This window comes from Macaca fascicularis, chromosome 20 (assembly GCF_037993035.2).
Source record: "Macaca fascicularis isolate 582-1 chromosome 20, T2T-MFA8v1.1".
Lineage (NCBI taxonomy): Eukaryota > Metazoa > Chordata > Mammalia > Primates > Cercopithecidae > Macaca > Macaca fascicularis.
The window spans coordinates 65560629-65576942 of NC_088394.1; the positions used below are offsets into that span (position 1 = coordinate 65560629).

Here is a 16314-nt window from a genome sequence, read left to right on the forward strand (position 1 = left end):
AAAAACCAAAAAAACCCTGAAACTCCAAAGCTATGCCTTGTGTGGTTTTGAAAGACATTAGTTTATGGGTTCAGTTATAGAAAAATACCTTACTTTTACATTATGTAGAACAAATGATAATAATTGTTTCTGTGTTGGAAAAAAATAATTTCAAAGTTGTTTTGTTTCTTATAGTTTATCTTCTTTATCTGTAACACAGAGGCCTTTCTGTACTTATTTTCCAAATTTAATTCTTTTATCCTGTAGGCTCAAATAGGCTCACACCCTTCCCGGTTACTTAGTAATACAGCGAAAACAAAAGACTAAGTATTTGAGTGTTTGAAAACTTTAATGTGTACTGCATTGCATACCAGGAAGAAAATATGGAACCATTTTCTGCCTCCCACATGCTAGGTGGTTCATTTCCCTTCTTCCCTAACACTTTTCCTTAATTTCTGTCCTTCAGATAGCTGTTACACAGCACTCTAATTTAAAGGGACAGCAGTTTAGGTGCCACCTAGAACATAGGAAAGTGATGCTGCCTTCCTCCCCTTTTTCTCCTCCTTGCTGCTTGCTTCCCATTCCTCATTGAGCTGGAATTACTGAATAGGTTTGACACAGCAATTAAAGTTGGCCTAGACACAAGAATTCTATTAACTCAAGAGATTGCTTGCTTAACAGTGTCTGCCATCTGTTGCCCTGCAATCCAGAGTGTTTGTGTAAAGTAACTCTTCCATCTTGCTAGACTGCTACTCTGAACTATTGAATTGTTTCTGAAGGGGGAATGAAATGGTTCTTAAAACACTTTGTAACAACTGTTGGTTGTTTGTCCTCTCCTCCTAACACATGTATTATCCATTCTTGAATCCTTTAAAAAAAAATATTAAATAGTTCAAAACAGTATTCTGTAAAAAGTTTCCTCCTATCTCCAGCTCTCAGTGTCTTAGTTCCCCTTCCCTGGAGGTAAGCAGCCATCATTTTTTGTTGTTGCTTACTCTTAATAACTTGTGTTATTATGGTAAAATTTGAACTACGCATGGCCTTGATATGTATATCGAACATGTCCAGAAAATACCACTCTCAGAGGTCAACATCTGATTCAAGGGATATAGGAGCCATAACACATTTCTGCACAGCAACTATGAGAGCATCTTTTATATTAAAACAATAGAAAAAATATGCTTGCAATTACAATGTCTAGAAGTCTACAAATTGCTTCTTGTTGCTGTTTTTCTTTCTTGGTAGTATAGTTAGGACCATTCTTAGGAATGCAGAACAATGTTCCCCAAATTCTGTTCTTGCATCACCTCCATTGGAATCCCTTGGCATGTACATGAAAATATATAGGAAATGTTTATTTCTTGGGCTTCCACTCGTACTGATTTGGAATCTCTGGAGATGGGGTTTAGGAATTTGCAGTTTAAGTAATCTAGGTGATAAGTAGGTAGCTAAGCCCAAACTTTTTGCTGAATGATATGCCCATCTTTTCATTTGAAAACTTAGGAAAATTTAATTCTCTTCAGTGATAAGCATTGTCTGCCTTCTATAGGCCAAAGAATTAGAAATTTCTCAGTTGAATTAAAACTATTGAGCCATCCAGGTGCAGTGGCTCACGCCTGTAATCCCTACACTTTGGGAGGCTGAGATGGGAGGATCGCTTGAGCCCAGCAGTTGAAGACCAGCCTGGGCAACATGGTGAAACCCTGTCTCTATTTTTAAAAAATCATAAAATTAGCTGTGCATGGTAATGTGTGCCTCCAGTCCCAGCTACTGGGGAGGCTGAGGCTGGCGGATAGCTTGAGCCCAGGAATTTGAGGCTGCAGTATGCCATGGTAACACCATTGCACTTCCATCTGGGTCACACAGCATGACCCCATCTCAAACAAAACAAAACAAAACAAAAAAACCAAAACAACTATTGAACCTTAGATTTTTTTGTAAGAAATATAGAAAAAGCATTTAAGCTCACCGAGTTCTGTAATAATTTAGAAGTCTCCAAATGTAGTTTAGCCCCTATCTGGGTTAAAAAGTGACTAAAGGCAGTGTTTTCAATCCAGTTTTCCTCATGTCACTGTACTCAAGGGCCATGTCTTCATCAAGTAAAGAGTCTGGCTATTGTGTCTCTAGTCACTCTGCTCTACTTTAGGCAGATCAGGCAAGAAAGGCCTTTTGGAACATTTTCAAGACCACCTACTTAGGTTTTTATAGAGCGAATATTCCAACCTGACTTCAGTTCCAGGAATAAATTCTTGATCTCTCACATTTATTTCTTACAGAGGTTTAAATAGGCACTTGGTGTCTAGGATGTAGCTGTCTCTTTTCTTCATATTTTATCTCTGGTTTAACCATTCATCATTAAGAAATGGAAGTGGAGTTCATTTCATTGGTTACCTTCCTTTCTCTTGGTTCAGGGTTTCTGAATTTTTATGAAGAAGTGATTTTTAAAAGTCGAATTAAAGGTATCTTCAGCCTATGGAGGGGAGTTTTCATTTCCATTTTCCTTCTTCTCCTTTCCTCTATTTCTACCTGTCTCCTCTCCCACCTCCACAACCCCATATCTACTTCCTGTCTGAACCGCACCTTCCCTACTGCCCCCCAAGAAACACTCAAAACGTTGCTATTCCAGTGTATAAGTCAGTAACCATTCCCTAATTCTTTTAGAAAACACCTTTCATACTACTTTTATAACAGAGGTAAATAATTAATGGTCACCATTGTTTTATTGTTTGTTAGATGGATAGTACCTGAGTTGAAAGCCCAGAATTATTATACTAAAAACCTAAAGACTTAAAAACTTAAAGATCTATCAACAGATTTTTGTTTTACCTGCTTCAATCAAAAATAACTAACTAGAATTAAAAACCATTTGTCTTTGTGAATCTCTTCCTTGCTGGATTAGCCCTCATGCTGAGAGCCGTCAATCTTCTACTTATATTTGACTTAACATTTTTCTGGTCTGTTTTTGGTTATGGAAACTCACCTTAGAAACAGACTTAGTGCTCTCTGTGCCAGTTTGCCTGCCTGCTTGCCTGCTCTTTAGCAGGTAACCTATAAATATTCGTGGTCTGTGAATTCTCTCTTTTGATGATGTATTTACTTCTTGGTTAGCTGTTTTATCACTTAATCTGCCATCAGTTCAAGAGATAAAGTGCATACAAATCCTAACCTGACTAAAAAAGTGGGCACCATTTCATTCATTTATTCAATAGATATTATCTAGATAATAGTTCAACTGCTTTACTAGTCAAATCTTGTAGTCAAATAGGTCTAGTAACTTGACCAGTTCCCCATTACATTTTTTTTGAATGAGTAGTTTAAAATGTACTTGGTAAAAAAAAAATTTTTTTTTTTTTTTTTTTTTGAGACGGAGTCTCGCTCTGTCGCCCAGCCCAGGCTGGAGTGCAGTGGCGCGATCTCGGCTCACTGCAAGCTCCGCCTCCCGGGTTCACGCCATTCTCCTGCCTCAGCCTCCCGAGTAGCTGGGACTACAGGCGTCCGCCACATCGCCCGGCTAGTTTTTTTGTATTTTTTTTTTTAGTAGAGACGGGGTTTCACCATGTTAGCCAGGATGGTCTCGATCTGCTGACCTCGTGATCCACCCGTCTCGGCCTCCCAAAGTGCTGGGATTACAGGCTTGAGCCACCACGCCCGGCCAAAAAAAAAATTTTAATAGTTCGCAAGTATACTATAAAAAATGTTGACCAGGCGCGGTGGCTCACGCCTTCAATCCCATCACTTTGGGAGGCTGAGGCAGGCGGATCACGAGGTCAGGAGATCAAGACCATCCTGGCTAACATGGTGAAACCCCGTCTCTACCAAGAATACAAAAAAATTAGCTGGGCGTGGTGGCGATCACCTGTAGTCCCAGCTACTCGGGAGGCTGAGGCAGGAGAATGGCGTGAACCCAGGAGGTGGAGCTTGCAGTGAGCAGAGATCACGCCACTGCACTCCAGCCTGGCGAGAGAGCGAGACTCTGTCTCAAAAAAAAAAAAAGATCTTTCTCATTTTTTAAGTAGATATTTAGTATTCCATAGATGAAAGTGTTGATGTGATGACATTTGCTTTCAAAGGATTTGATCTGTTTTTTAAAACAAATAAAATTGTCTCCATAGAGGCTTAACGTGTTTTTTAAACTTCATTTTTAACTTAAGAAGCTTAACTTTTGGAATCTGGTAAATTTTACATGTTAGAAGCAGTCTATTAATTGCATTTAAAGTTATATTTTTTTCTCCCAGATGCTACTGAATTTTATTATACATACAGTTTTCTGTTATATAATGTATTATGTAACATACAGTTTACCTCTTTTATGGGAGAGAAACTAAAAAGAATATATTGTTTATAATTATGAAATATAGTTGATTATATTAAATTAAAATGTTTATTTTTAAGAATTATTTAATATCCCTTCCATACCTACTACCTAATTTATTAAAGTTTGGAATGGGATCCTGATGTCCTTTAGACAAGCAGTGATTGCTATTTACCAAAGAATTTTGTCTGGTTATTTCCTGATTTCCTGTGCGTTGTGTTGGGTTGTTTTGTTTTGTTTTGTTTTGTTTTGTTTTTGGTGGGGAAAACGGAGTGTTGCTCTCTCACCCAGGTTGAAATGCAGTGGCGCGATCTCGGCTCTGCAACCTCTGCCTCCTGGGTTCAAGCGATTCTCCTCCTGCCTCAGCCTTCTGAGTACCTGGGATTACAGGCGCCCACCACCACGCCTGGCTAATTTTTGTATTTTTAGTAGAGACGGGGTTTCACCATGTTGGCCAGGCTGGTCTCGAACTCCTGACCTCAGGTGATCCGCCTGCCTTGGCCTCCCAAAGTGCTGGGATTACAGGCGTGAGCCACCAGCTACTGCGCTTGGCTTATTTCCTGTTTTTGTATAACACTTACACTTTGTAACATAATCTTTTGAAAGAAATCGTAGAATGTGATGACAAAATTACTCTTAAAAGACAAAATACCCTTTGCTGAGAGTTCTCAAGGACTAATGTCTTCTATTGGTAAAGCTCTACTTAGAAATGATGTATAGTTTTGCAAAACAAGGGATCAGAAGGGCAAGGAAACATTCTTTTCAAATCAGTCCTCCAATGTTAAATTTTTCACTTCTTAAGTCCCAATAGAGATCATCCTGTGAATGTGTTAGTTTTTTTTTCTTGAGCGAGGTGTTACATATTTTATCACAATGAGTTCTTAAGAGAGTTTATAGCAATTTGTTTTAGGAGCTGTTTTTCTATCTTTGAATTTTGCCATATCTACAGGGAATTTTTTTAATATAACCATTCGACTCTAGGATTACATGCCTTGCAAGGCAGTAATTGTTAAATTATATTCATATCCAGAAAGAAATGGTTCTTATTGACTTGTATATTTTAGTATATTGGAGCTTGATGAGAAGGCTGTCCTCAAGATCCATACCACATGACTGTGTCATAGTTGGGACTATAAAATGCTGAAATCATATACCTTCAATACTCAAACATTTTAGGTGGTAAAATGAACCTAATGTTAAAATTCATATAGTGGTAGCTCATACTGTAAGGTCCATGGTATTATGGGGGGAAAATCCTTTCCAGTTTAGAATTTGAAGCCAGAAGTTCCCAACTTGTTTTTCATAAGTTACTGGCTACAGAGATACCAAAGTGTTCCAAATTCAAAGCTACACAATCTCTACCAGGCCACCTAAATACCCATTAAATTTGCCAAAGGTGTCCTGTGGCTTAAAATCTGCTTTTTCCATGGCCGGGCGCGGTGGCTCACGCCTGTAATCCCAGCACTTTGGAAGGCCGAGGCGGGCGGATCACAAGGTCAGGAGATCGAGACCATGGTGAAACCCCGTCTCTACTAAAAATAGAAAAAAATTAGCCGGGCGCAGTGGCGGGCGCCTGTAGTCCCAGCTACTCGGGAGGCTGAGGCCGGAGAATGGCGTGAACCCGGGAGGCGGAGCTTGCAGTGAGCCGAGATTGCGCCACTGCACTCCAGCCTGGGTGACAGAGCAAGACTCCGTCTCAAAAAAAAAAAAAAAAAAAAAATCTGCTTTTTCCAATTTTAACTACTTAGAATCCTCTTGGAATAGCAATGTGGGAATTAAAACATAAGGTCTATATATATACCTCATATTTTCCTTTTAAGCTTTTGAAAGCCTAAATGTAAGCTATATAGGTTGAAGGTATAACGCCCTGTTTTTTTTTTGTTTTGTTTTGTTTTGTTTTTTGTTTTTTGTTTTTGAGACGGAGTGTCGCTCTGTTGCCCAGGCTGGAGTGCAGTGGCGTGATCTCGGCTCACTGCAACCTCTGCCTCTCGGGTTCAAGCTATTCTCCTGCCTCGGCCTCCCTGCCACCATGCCCAGCTAATTTTTTTGTATTTTTAGTAGAGATGGGGTTTCACTGTGTTAGCCAGGATGGTCTCGATCTCCTGACCTCGTGATCCGCCTGTCTTGACCTCCCAAAGTGCTGGGATTACAGGCATGAGCCACTGTGCCCGGCTGCCCTGTCTGTCTTAATGCATCATAATCATGATTCTGGTTCATTCTTTCCTACATTTCTGTCCTGATGACAAAGTATACTCCATTCCTTAAGTGTGTGCTCTTCTGTCATGTTTTCTCATAAACAAAGTTCATCGTGAAATCCACCCCCATTGACCCCCACATCCTTTCCATGTAGTTGCCAGTTGTGACATTTCTTTGTCATTCTCTCTCTTTTTTTTTTTTTTTTTTTTTGAGTGGAATCTCACTCTGTCACCAGGCTGGAGTGCAGTGGCCCTATCTCGGCTTGCTGCAACCTCTGCCTCCTGGGTTCAAGCAATTCTCCTGCCTCAGCCTCCTGAGTAGCTGGGATTACAGGCATGCGCTGCCACACCCAGCTAATTTTTGTATTTTTGGTAAAGACGGGGTTTCACCATGTTGGCCAGGACGATCTCAATCTCCTGACCTCATGATCCGCCCACGTTGGCCTCCCAAAGTGCTGGGATCACAGGCGTGAGCCACAACGCCCGGCCTCTTTGTCATTCTCTTAATCTTAGCAAATTGGGTCAATGCTTATGGTGCACTGACGCGATACTCTCAGATGAATATCTGGGAAATCACTCCTTTATGTAGCTGGTGGAAGAGAGAAAAATCTACCTATGGTAGTGCTTCTTCATCTTCCTAGACGTGAGAGAATGGTGTTTTCTTCTCTCTACCCTTTGGAAGCCTGCTCCTCTAGGTTTTGCCACAATCTCCTTGGCTTAGGAAATTGTGTTGAGATAATTGAATATGACTTTAGAATTCACATTTATTTGATCTGAGCCTTTCATTTTACAAATTAGGAAACTGATTTATAACATTGGGCTTGAAGATATTAGATATAATTTTAGTTATGAGCAGCTTTATAAAAATTCTATTAAGGTATTACAAAATATTTCCTTTTTCCCTAAAAAGTCTGTCTTTAGTGTTTATATGTATATAAATATACTTATTTATTTATTTATTTTTGAGACAGGATTTTGCTCTGTCCCCCAGGCTGGAGTACAGTGGCACAATCCTAGCTCACTACAACCTTGAACTCCTGGGCTCAGGCGATCCTCCTGCCTCAGCCTTCCCGAAGTGTTGGGATTACAGGTGTGAACCAAGTGCCTAGCCCTTACTTATTTATTTTAGTGGGGAAGAAAAGCCTTAATGAACCTTGAACTTGAGGAACCAGTTTTATTTAAATAGTTAATTTCCATGAGTTTTGAGCTAAAGTCAGAGTAGACTTAACAGCAATTTTTTTTTAGAACCTATAATACCAAAAGTCACAGCAATTTTGTTGTTTGCCAGTGTATTCTAAGCTTTTTGAAGAAAAAGAAGCATGCATATTAATTGCTTGGTAGGGGTTATGCTGGAAGAACTGTGGATTTGATTCGCTCTTGTAACTAAAGTCATAGTATTGCAATTATTACTTTCCATGCCAAAGGTTGAGAGCATTAAAATCTGGGCATGGACATAACCGGGTAGATATGCCTCAATACCTGAAGGGATAGATTAAAGTCAACTATAAACTGTACGAATTTCCCTTAAGCATCCATTAGATTTAGCCCAGTGCTTAACTGTGGAAATGAAGATTGGGGGGAGCCGTGCCTAGGGAAGGGAGGTTATGTGTTAATAGAACTTTTTTTCATTTCAGTTTAAAAATAACCGATTTGGCTTATTTCCAAATTTGACTGAGCGTCTTGGCTGCTAAGAGCTGTGCCTTCAACATCTCTTTGATTATTATGTATTTGATTAAAAGTGGGGTCACTATGGTTTGCATCTACTTGGCTGTCAGTATCCTAGAAGGGAGTGTATGCCTCTTTCTCTTTTCTTTCCTTTAATGAGTTAGACAACTTGGTCTTTTTTTTTTTTTCGGCCCCAGGGATGGATTGATCTTAAAACAGGCACATTTTGCAGTACTTAGTTCAAAGAACACCATATGTTTTAAATTATTTATTGTTTAGAAATTTTTACGTTTCAGCATAGTACAGTTTTGGCTGTCTCTGTTCTCTTTCTTCAGTTGCTTATTACCTTTTTCTAAGGCTCACCTTACTTAGCAGACATCCAGGGCTTTTGATCGTAAAAGAGGCTAAAAGCTTTGAAATCTAGAGAATCTGTTTATATGAAGTATATGATTTTTACTCTAATTATAGATTAAGCATCATAATACATATATTATGCTGTGATGCTCTCATATAAGCCTTTCAAATTATCCCTTTTAAAAATAGTAACTACATTTTTTGTCTATAAATCATTGGTATTTATGTAGCTAAAGCATAAAAGACCATGAACATTTTCTTGATGGAATTCAATTATTTCTCAGCTGCTGTGGTGGAATATTTATTTTAAAAGGCAACATTATAAATTAACTTGATGCACACACTACCATCGCTACCACTCCCACCTTCTGAATCTGTAAAGTAGATAGTAACATTTGTTGTATTTTTCAAAGACTGACCTGTAACTCATTTTAATTAATTAGATCCTTACTAGACTAGCTGAAATGTCCCAGATAACAATAATCATTAAAATCTTAAAGAAGTATAGTAGTATGTTAGTATGGTTTCTTTAAAACCTTTCATTTGACATTTTTCTTGTCTACAGGCTAATTTCTTTCAGGTTTGGGGCATGTATTCATTTGCATGGCAGTGTTTTGGATATGTGAAATTAAAACTCATTTCATGGACTGCTCTAAAGTATATATTCCAATGTGATTGGAAATTCTTGGAGATTATTGAAAACGGTGGTTAAGCAGAGCTAATATTCCATGTTCATACCCAAATAAATGCCCATTTTTGGGCAGCAGTAACCTATGCTAAAAGTGTTATTGTCCTCTGGCAGTAAGTTAGCAGGCCTTTTGTACTATACAGCTGATTAATGGAATCAGTACCTCATTTGATACTTACTTAAATTGAGTAAAAAATTTTAATAACAACCTTATTGTGATACAATTCACATACCATACAGTTCACCTATTTAAACTGTACAAGTCAGTGGTTTTTAGTGTATTTACAAAGCTGTGCAGTCTATTTGAGAACAATTTCCTCACTCCAGGAAGGAACCCCATACTCATTAGCAGTCGTTTTCCACTTCCCCACAACTCGTCCTCCTCATGCCAGCCCGAGGCAACCACTGATCTACTTCTACCTCTATTGATTGTCCTATTCTGAACACTTTATAAAGCAGATTTATATAATATGTAGTCTTTTGTGTCTGCTTTCTTTCACTTAGTATAATGCTCTGAAGGTTGTAGCAGATATCAATACTTCAGTACCTTTTATTGCTAAGATTTATATTTTAAGGTTATTTTGTCATTTTCTTTCCTTTGACTCCGTTTTTTCTCTTTTCATTGTGAAATCAATTCTAAGGTCTTCCTTCATAATTATTATGATTTCAAAGAGTGAACCAGTATATTTTTGTGATCTACAAAGCAATCATCTATATGATCTAGAGGATTTCACAGTTGATCTACGTGTTAGAAGAGCTTTTTGGGCTTTAAAAAAGGTTTTTAGAAAGTATGATGTTAGCTACTGCCAGTGGCAAGCCCAGCTGAACCAGGCACATCATCATGACCACAAAGTAGTCCATTTCAATGTAGTTTGTATTATTAACATTTTTTAACATCTAAAAAAGTTTAGGTCATTTCTATGCTTTCATTAGTGATTCTTCAGTAGGAAGGAACCTAGCAAAGTGCCAGTATGTTATCAGAAATAAAATTCCCAGTCCATCCATTGCTTATATATTTGTAAACACCAAAATGCATGAAAAGTGAAGTTCTGGTATCAGTTACAGGGTTTATGTAGCTATTCAAGAAAATGTATATGTGCTATGTTAATCTTGTTTCTTTTTGTTTGTTATTTTTGAATATGTGTCATTTTCAGGACCCTTCAAAACATGATACATGCAAAAGGTTAGTATCCCCTTAACAGATTTCCTTATGTTCAAAGTAATGTCTAGCAAGAGACTCTTCCGTAAGTATATGTATGTAACATAACTTACGAGTGCAGCTTGACAACTAATTCTTTTTTGGCCCAAATCACTGCAAATTCAGTTGTTCCTTGACATTAGCAAAATTAACTTTTATAGTTTTAGCCATTTTGAATAATCTAAAAGGTTCATGCCTTGAGTAATTTTTTAATCTTATTGTGACACAAATTGGAATCACACTCAGTAAGAGGCCAGTATGCATGGACAGGTAGCTACTAGTGGGTCAGCCTTCAGTCTCTGCAGTTCAAACCAGCTACACTATTCTACTTAAAACTTAATCTCATTTACTTCTCACAACCATTCTGTAAGATAGGTGCTATTATTACATTTTACAGAAGAAAAAAACACTACAGTCATATTTAGGAATTTGGATTTTCTCAGGTTTACTTACAATATATTCCTTGGCATTAATATTAGTAATTCATTAGTATTAGCTCTGAAAGTTATAAATTGCCTTCCCTTAAGTGCCTCTATCTAAAATGACTGTGGAATCCTTGGCCTGTACAATATATTTGTGGAGATTATATAGAGCTAGCCATTCTATCTTTTGGACATCTCAGGGTATTTCAGAGAAAGAAAATATGTCTTTCTTTTCCCATAAAATATCAGATCTATTATTTGAGGTAATGGACAGAGTATAAAAAAGTACAAACTATTAGTAAATTTAGTTTCCTTAATATTGAGGGCTTAGGGTCAACAAAATGCTGCATAAAATTTTGAAAATACAAGCCACAAAATTGCAGATTTTAAACATAAAACTTATGCTTATGCAGGGCGGGGTGCAGTGGCTCACGCCTGTAATCCCAGCACTTTGGGAGGCTGAGGCGGGTGGATCATGAGGTCAGGAGTTCAAGACCAGCCTGGACAACATGTTGAAACCCCATCTCTACTAAAAATACAAAATTAGCTGGGCATGGTGGTGCGTGCCTATAGTCCCAACTATTTGGGAGGCCAAGGCAGGAGAATTGCTTGAACCTGGGAGGCGGAGGTTGCAGTGAGCCAAGATCGTGCCATTGCACTCCAGCCTGGGCAACAAGAATGAAACTCCATCTCAAAAAAAAAACAAAAAACAAAAAACAACACCTTATGCTTATGCTATAAAACTTAGACTTATGCTAAACATAAAACTGATTAAGAATTATCAGGCAGAAGATATAAAGAATCCCTACAAATCAGTTTTCTGAAACCTCAGTAGAATATGAGAAAAAGGGCTGGGCACAGTGGCTCATGCCTGTAATCCCAGTACTTTGGGAGGCCGAGGCGGGTGGATCACGAGGTCAGAAGATCGAGACCATCCTGGTAACACGGTGAAACCCCGTCTCTTCTAAAAATACAAAAAATTAGCCGGGCGTTGTGGTGGGCGCCTGTAGTCCCAGCTACTTGGGAGGCTGAGACGGGAGAATGGCGTGAACCCAGGAGGCGGAGCTTGCAGTGAGCCGAGATGGCGCCACCGCACTCCAGCCTGGGCGATGAGCAAGACTCCATCTCAAAAAAAAAAAAAAAAAAAAAAAGAATATGAGAAAAAGATTTAAACACTTTACAGAAAAGGAAACACAAATGTAAACATATGGAAATGAGGTTAAATCTCATTCATCATTAGTGATATGTGAATTAAAATCATAGGTATATTTCATACCTAACCAGATTGATAAAAAATTAAAAATTTTGTAAATAAGAGTTGGTTGGAAAGTTTATCCCCCAACTCTTAAAAACACTCCTAGGGTAATGTAAATGAGTATAATCAGTTTGGAAAGCAGGTTGGCATTATCTAGTAAATTTGACAGGATGAATTAACTTTTGACCCAGCAATTCCATTTCTAATGATATACTTGATAGAAATGTGTGCACAAGTACACCCAGAAATATGTACAAGAATGTTCACAGCAGCATTATTCGAGATATTCAAACATCAGAAACCCCTAATAAATTGTGGTATATCCATACAATGGAACACTACAAAACAATAAAAATAAATGAATCACAAACATGTAGTAATCTGGATGAATCTCCAAGAAGAAAAGTCTGTGTTAGGACAGGAAGTTATTGTTGAACCTGAATCTCCTGTGATGCAGTATAAAGGTGTTTCGTCTGGTTCTCTCCTCAGTCGCAGTTAAGTATTAGGAAAAATTATGTGAGTATTGGTGTCAACCATTCTCAGTCTTTTGTACTAAAGAAATTATCTGGCCAGGCACGGTGGCTCATGCCTGTAATCCCAGCACTTTGGGAGGCCTAGGCGGGCGGATCCACCGGCTGAGGCAGGAGAATGGCGTGAACCCAGGAGGCGGAGCTTGCAGTGAGCCGAGATCGCGCCATTGCACTCCAGCCTGGGCGATAGAGCGAGACTCCATCTCAAAAAAAAAAAAAAAAAAAAAAGGCAAATTTTCTTCTTCAGGGTTTTCTTAAGGATCCTACTTTTGGATTCTTTAGGCTTTTGTGGTTGCTCTTCAAGGAGTCTGAATTCATTACTCTTATCAGGAGATTACTTCAGAGTTCCCAGTGCATATTGCTGTTATACATGCCATATTGCTTGGTATTTTAAACAAAGCTGCCTGGCTAACATTCCAAACTAGTCCAGCGTAGCTTTCTGCCATACGTAAGCATACAGAGTGCTAGGCATGTTTAGGCAGAGAATCATTTTTCTTATGAACTTCAGCTCGTTTTATTGACTTCAAAACCTTTTAATACCAAGACTCATATGTTTTAAGTAGAGGGGCAGCCGGGTCATTTGGATCATGGAAGAATTATACTTTAAAACTAGTGTGCTAATAAGTTCTATTAAAGAATTATTATGTTAAGGAGAATGATGACTGTTCTGAAGCTCCTAAGGAAAGGCTCTTGCAGTACTTTTGAAGCTGCCATTTGCTTTACCCTATTAGAACTGTATATACTTTTTGTGTATGTGTATCCTTATTAGTGTCCAAACTTAACTAGGGATTAAGAAGAGGGGTTTGGAATCACACTGTCCAACTCCCTTACTAGCTTTGGGATTTGGGGTGCAAAGCTTATGTTTCTCTTGTATGAGATGAGAATAATAGCCCTATTTCATAGGGTGTTGTAAGGATTAAATCTTTAAAATACATATGAAGTAGATAGGATATTTCTGGTAGTTATATTAGATATGATTACTTCCAAATTTATATTGGGATGGATTTTTTTAATACATATATGAAATGTCACTTACATAATGGTGTTTTTTCCTGTTTAAAAATGTTAATTGCAGAATACGTGAAAAGCAAAAGCACAGAGAAGACAATGTGAGAGTATCCATAATCCCTAACTCAGAAATAACCACTATATGACTTTGTAGAAACACATATAAAGGCATGGAAAGGCATCTTATTTGATATCATACTATTGGTTGTTTTTAACCTTTTAAAAAATTACTTTGTAATTTTGTCACTCCAATCCAAATATTTTTTCCCCAACTACTTTGTGATAAAAGCAGTTAAATTTCCCAAAGTAAATAAAAACTCCTCGCCCATATAAAAACATGTGAAAGCTGAAAGATAGTGAACATTTGTCTTAAAATATTAACAGTTTTATTGCTTTCTCCCCCTCCTCCTAGTTGCTGGTCATACTGGATTTTACCCATCATAGGCGCTGTTCTCTTAGGTTTCCTGTACCGCTACTACACATCGGAAAGCAAATCCTCCTGAGGAGGCCTTGCTGAAGTTGGAAAGTGCATCCATTTTGGGGTGAAAACTAGAGACTTGCTTGGGGGCTGCAGAAGTGCCCTCTCCTTGAATCCTGCCAGTTGCATTCTTCCCCCTTGGAGCCAAGACGATTGGCCAGACATCCACCTCAGATCTGGGACCAGTGTTCTCCATCTCTCAGAGCCTTACTCCCAAAGTACCTGCTCACTGTTCTGTGTCAAATGATTGCCGGTGTTTCCTCTCTTCACTGGTTTCCATGAGTACCCTTATATTTCAAAACTTCCTGTTCATAAGTTATAGTGACATTGCTCTTTCGTAAAAATGCCTGCTTTCCAATACTTTGATTGCACATTAGACATTCTTAACAGGGCGGCAGTCTAGTGTTGAAACTTTTATTTTTTCATTTTTCTTTTAAGTAAATTTTTAAAAAAATTTCTGATTTAGGGCTGGGTGCGGTGGCTCAGGCCTGTAATCCTAGCACTTTGGGAGGCCAAGGTGAGAAGATCGTTTGAGGCCAAGAGTTTGAGACCAGCCTGGGCAACATAGCGAGACTCTTATCTGTTTAAAAAAAAAAAAAAATTTGATTTAATTCTGTTATTTATCATAAGGGGTTTAATTCCTGAAGTAAAGGTATGCACCTATTAAACTTAAAACTGCCAAATGAGTTTTGTTCCTTTTATGTGCATGATAAAGCTACAAGGAATGGTGTGGCCACTTCCTCCTCCCTTTCAAGCTAGGGCAGCAGGTAGCTCTTTACACCCCCTGAGCCCAGCCCCTTCCCAAGTGGTGCTGGACAAAAAAACTACATGGCCCTTTTATGTCTTGGGGCTGGAAAGGGAGGGATGAATTGGGGTGATAGAACCCTGGTGAATTCAGAGTTATCTTTCTTTAGAAAAATATTGAAAAACACTACTTCAGGATAGGAGTTTAGAAAAAGCACCAAAGCTTTCACTTTGGTTTGGCACCAGTTTCTAACCATCTGTTTTTTCTACCCTAGTTATCTTTTATTGGTAAAATATAAATGTATAATTATGTCTGTAGAGCTTTACCAAGGATTTTCCCTCCTATTTTGTTTGTTGATTAGCAAATTTTTGATTCTCCATTTTCCAAAAGTGAAAGACTCCAGCATGGCCTTCTGTTTGCCCCGAGTAAAGTAACTTCCATAGAAAATGGTATTTGAAAGTGAGAGTTCATGACAAGAGCCCGTTTTCCATTTCTTCTGTATTTTACCTCCATGACTCCAACTTGTGGGTTTGTTCTGTTTTTCCATGAGAATAAAATACTGGCAGTTTTTTTCTCTGATGTGTGTTCATTGAGAAGTAGGTTACTAGAATTATGTTACTGTGTCTTATTGGTTCAGTGATGATTTCTCTGGCATATTAGACTTTTATTTTTTTCCCCATAGAAGCACCTGAGGAAATAAATAGTACACTGGCTGTTTTCTGCCAGCAACTGTGGTAATTTTTCTCCCTGTCCTTTGAGAATTGCTAGTCTGCTTCTGAGCCATTGTCATATCCGGCAGGGAGCAGCTTGGTTCAAGAAGGACCATAGAGGCTGCTCAGCATCTCCTCCCTCCCTCCCAGCTTGCCAGGGATTTGATGAGACAGGAAACTGCCCAGCAAACCAGGGACTGCCCATGCAAACTATTTAAGAAAAAGTTCAACCCAGGTCTTGTATCCTGTGATTTAGCAGTTGAATGAATACAGAATTCATCAAAATAATATTAACCTTGTACTTGCACACTTGGATATATTTGGGAGTAATTTTAGGAGATTTCTGGCTGAGTTTTACAAAATGTCAGGGATATGGGTTTAGTAAAACTTTTATCTTTAGAAAAATGTTCGTATGCATTATAAGATGCTACTTTTAAGACAATATTGATAAAAACCTTGGTTATTATTTAACAACAGTGGTATGACTTGATGCTTCTCTATTTAAAGGCAAGGAAGGATTGGTATATGATTGCCTGTAATAAATAAATTACGTGATTATTGGAGTACGTTGGGGTAAAAGTAAAGAACAGTGGAGTATTGAGGAGCTTGAAATGGAACATTCAATCTAAAGCCAAGCCTGAAGATAACTTGAATCAGTTGTAAAAGTGTGTTGGCAATGTCCAAAATTGAATGAAAAACATCTGGCTTATAAGCAATGTTAGAGAACTACCATCTTAAGTAAAATTGGTGTTTTTGTTATTTTTAAGGTAAATGC

At 38.2% G+C, this 16314-nt stretch overlaps 1 protein-coding gene across 2 annotated transcripts in view; it reads left to right on the forward strand.

The window, feature by feature from the left end:
* CYB5B (cytochrome b5 type B) overlaps nt 1–15403 on the forward strand; it is a 41023-nt gene extending 25620 nt beyond the window's left edge. Inside the window, exons 4-5 of one of the 2 annotated variants that reach the window (XM_045383007.2) lie at nt 10348–10376; nt 14019–15403. In XM_045383007.2, coding sequence (XP_045238942.1) covers nt 10348–10376; nt 14019–14109 — 120 coding nt within the window. In that variant the 3' untranslated portion in view covers nt 14110–15403. The remainder of the gene's footprint in view (nt 1–10347; nt 10377–14018) is intronic. The other variant, XM_045383008.2, reaches the window with a different exon arrangement.
* Nucleotides 15404–16314: the final 911 nt, after the last annotated feature.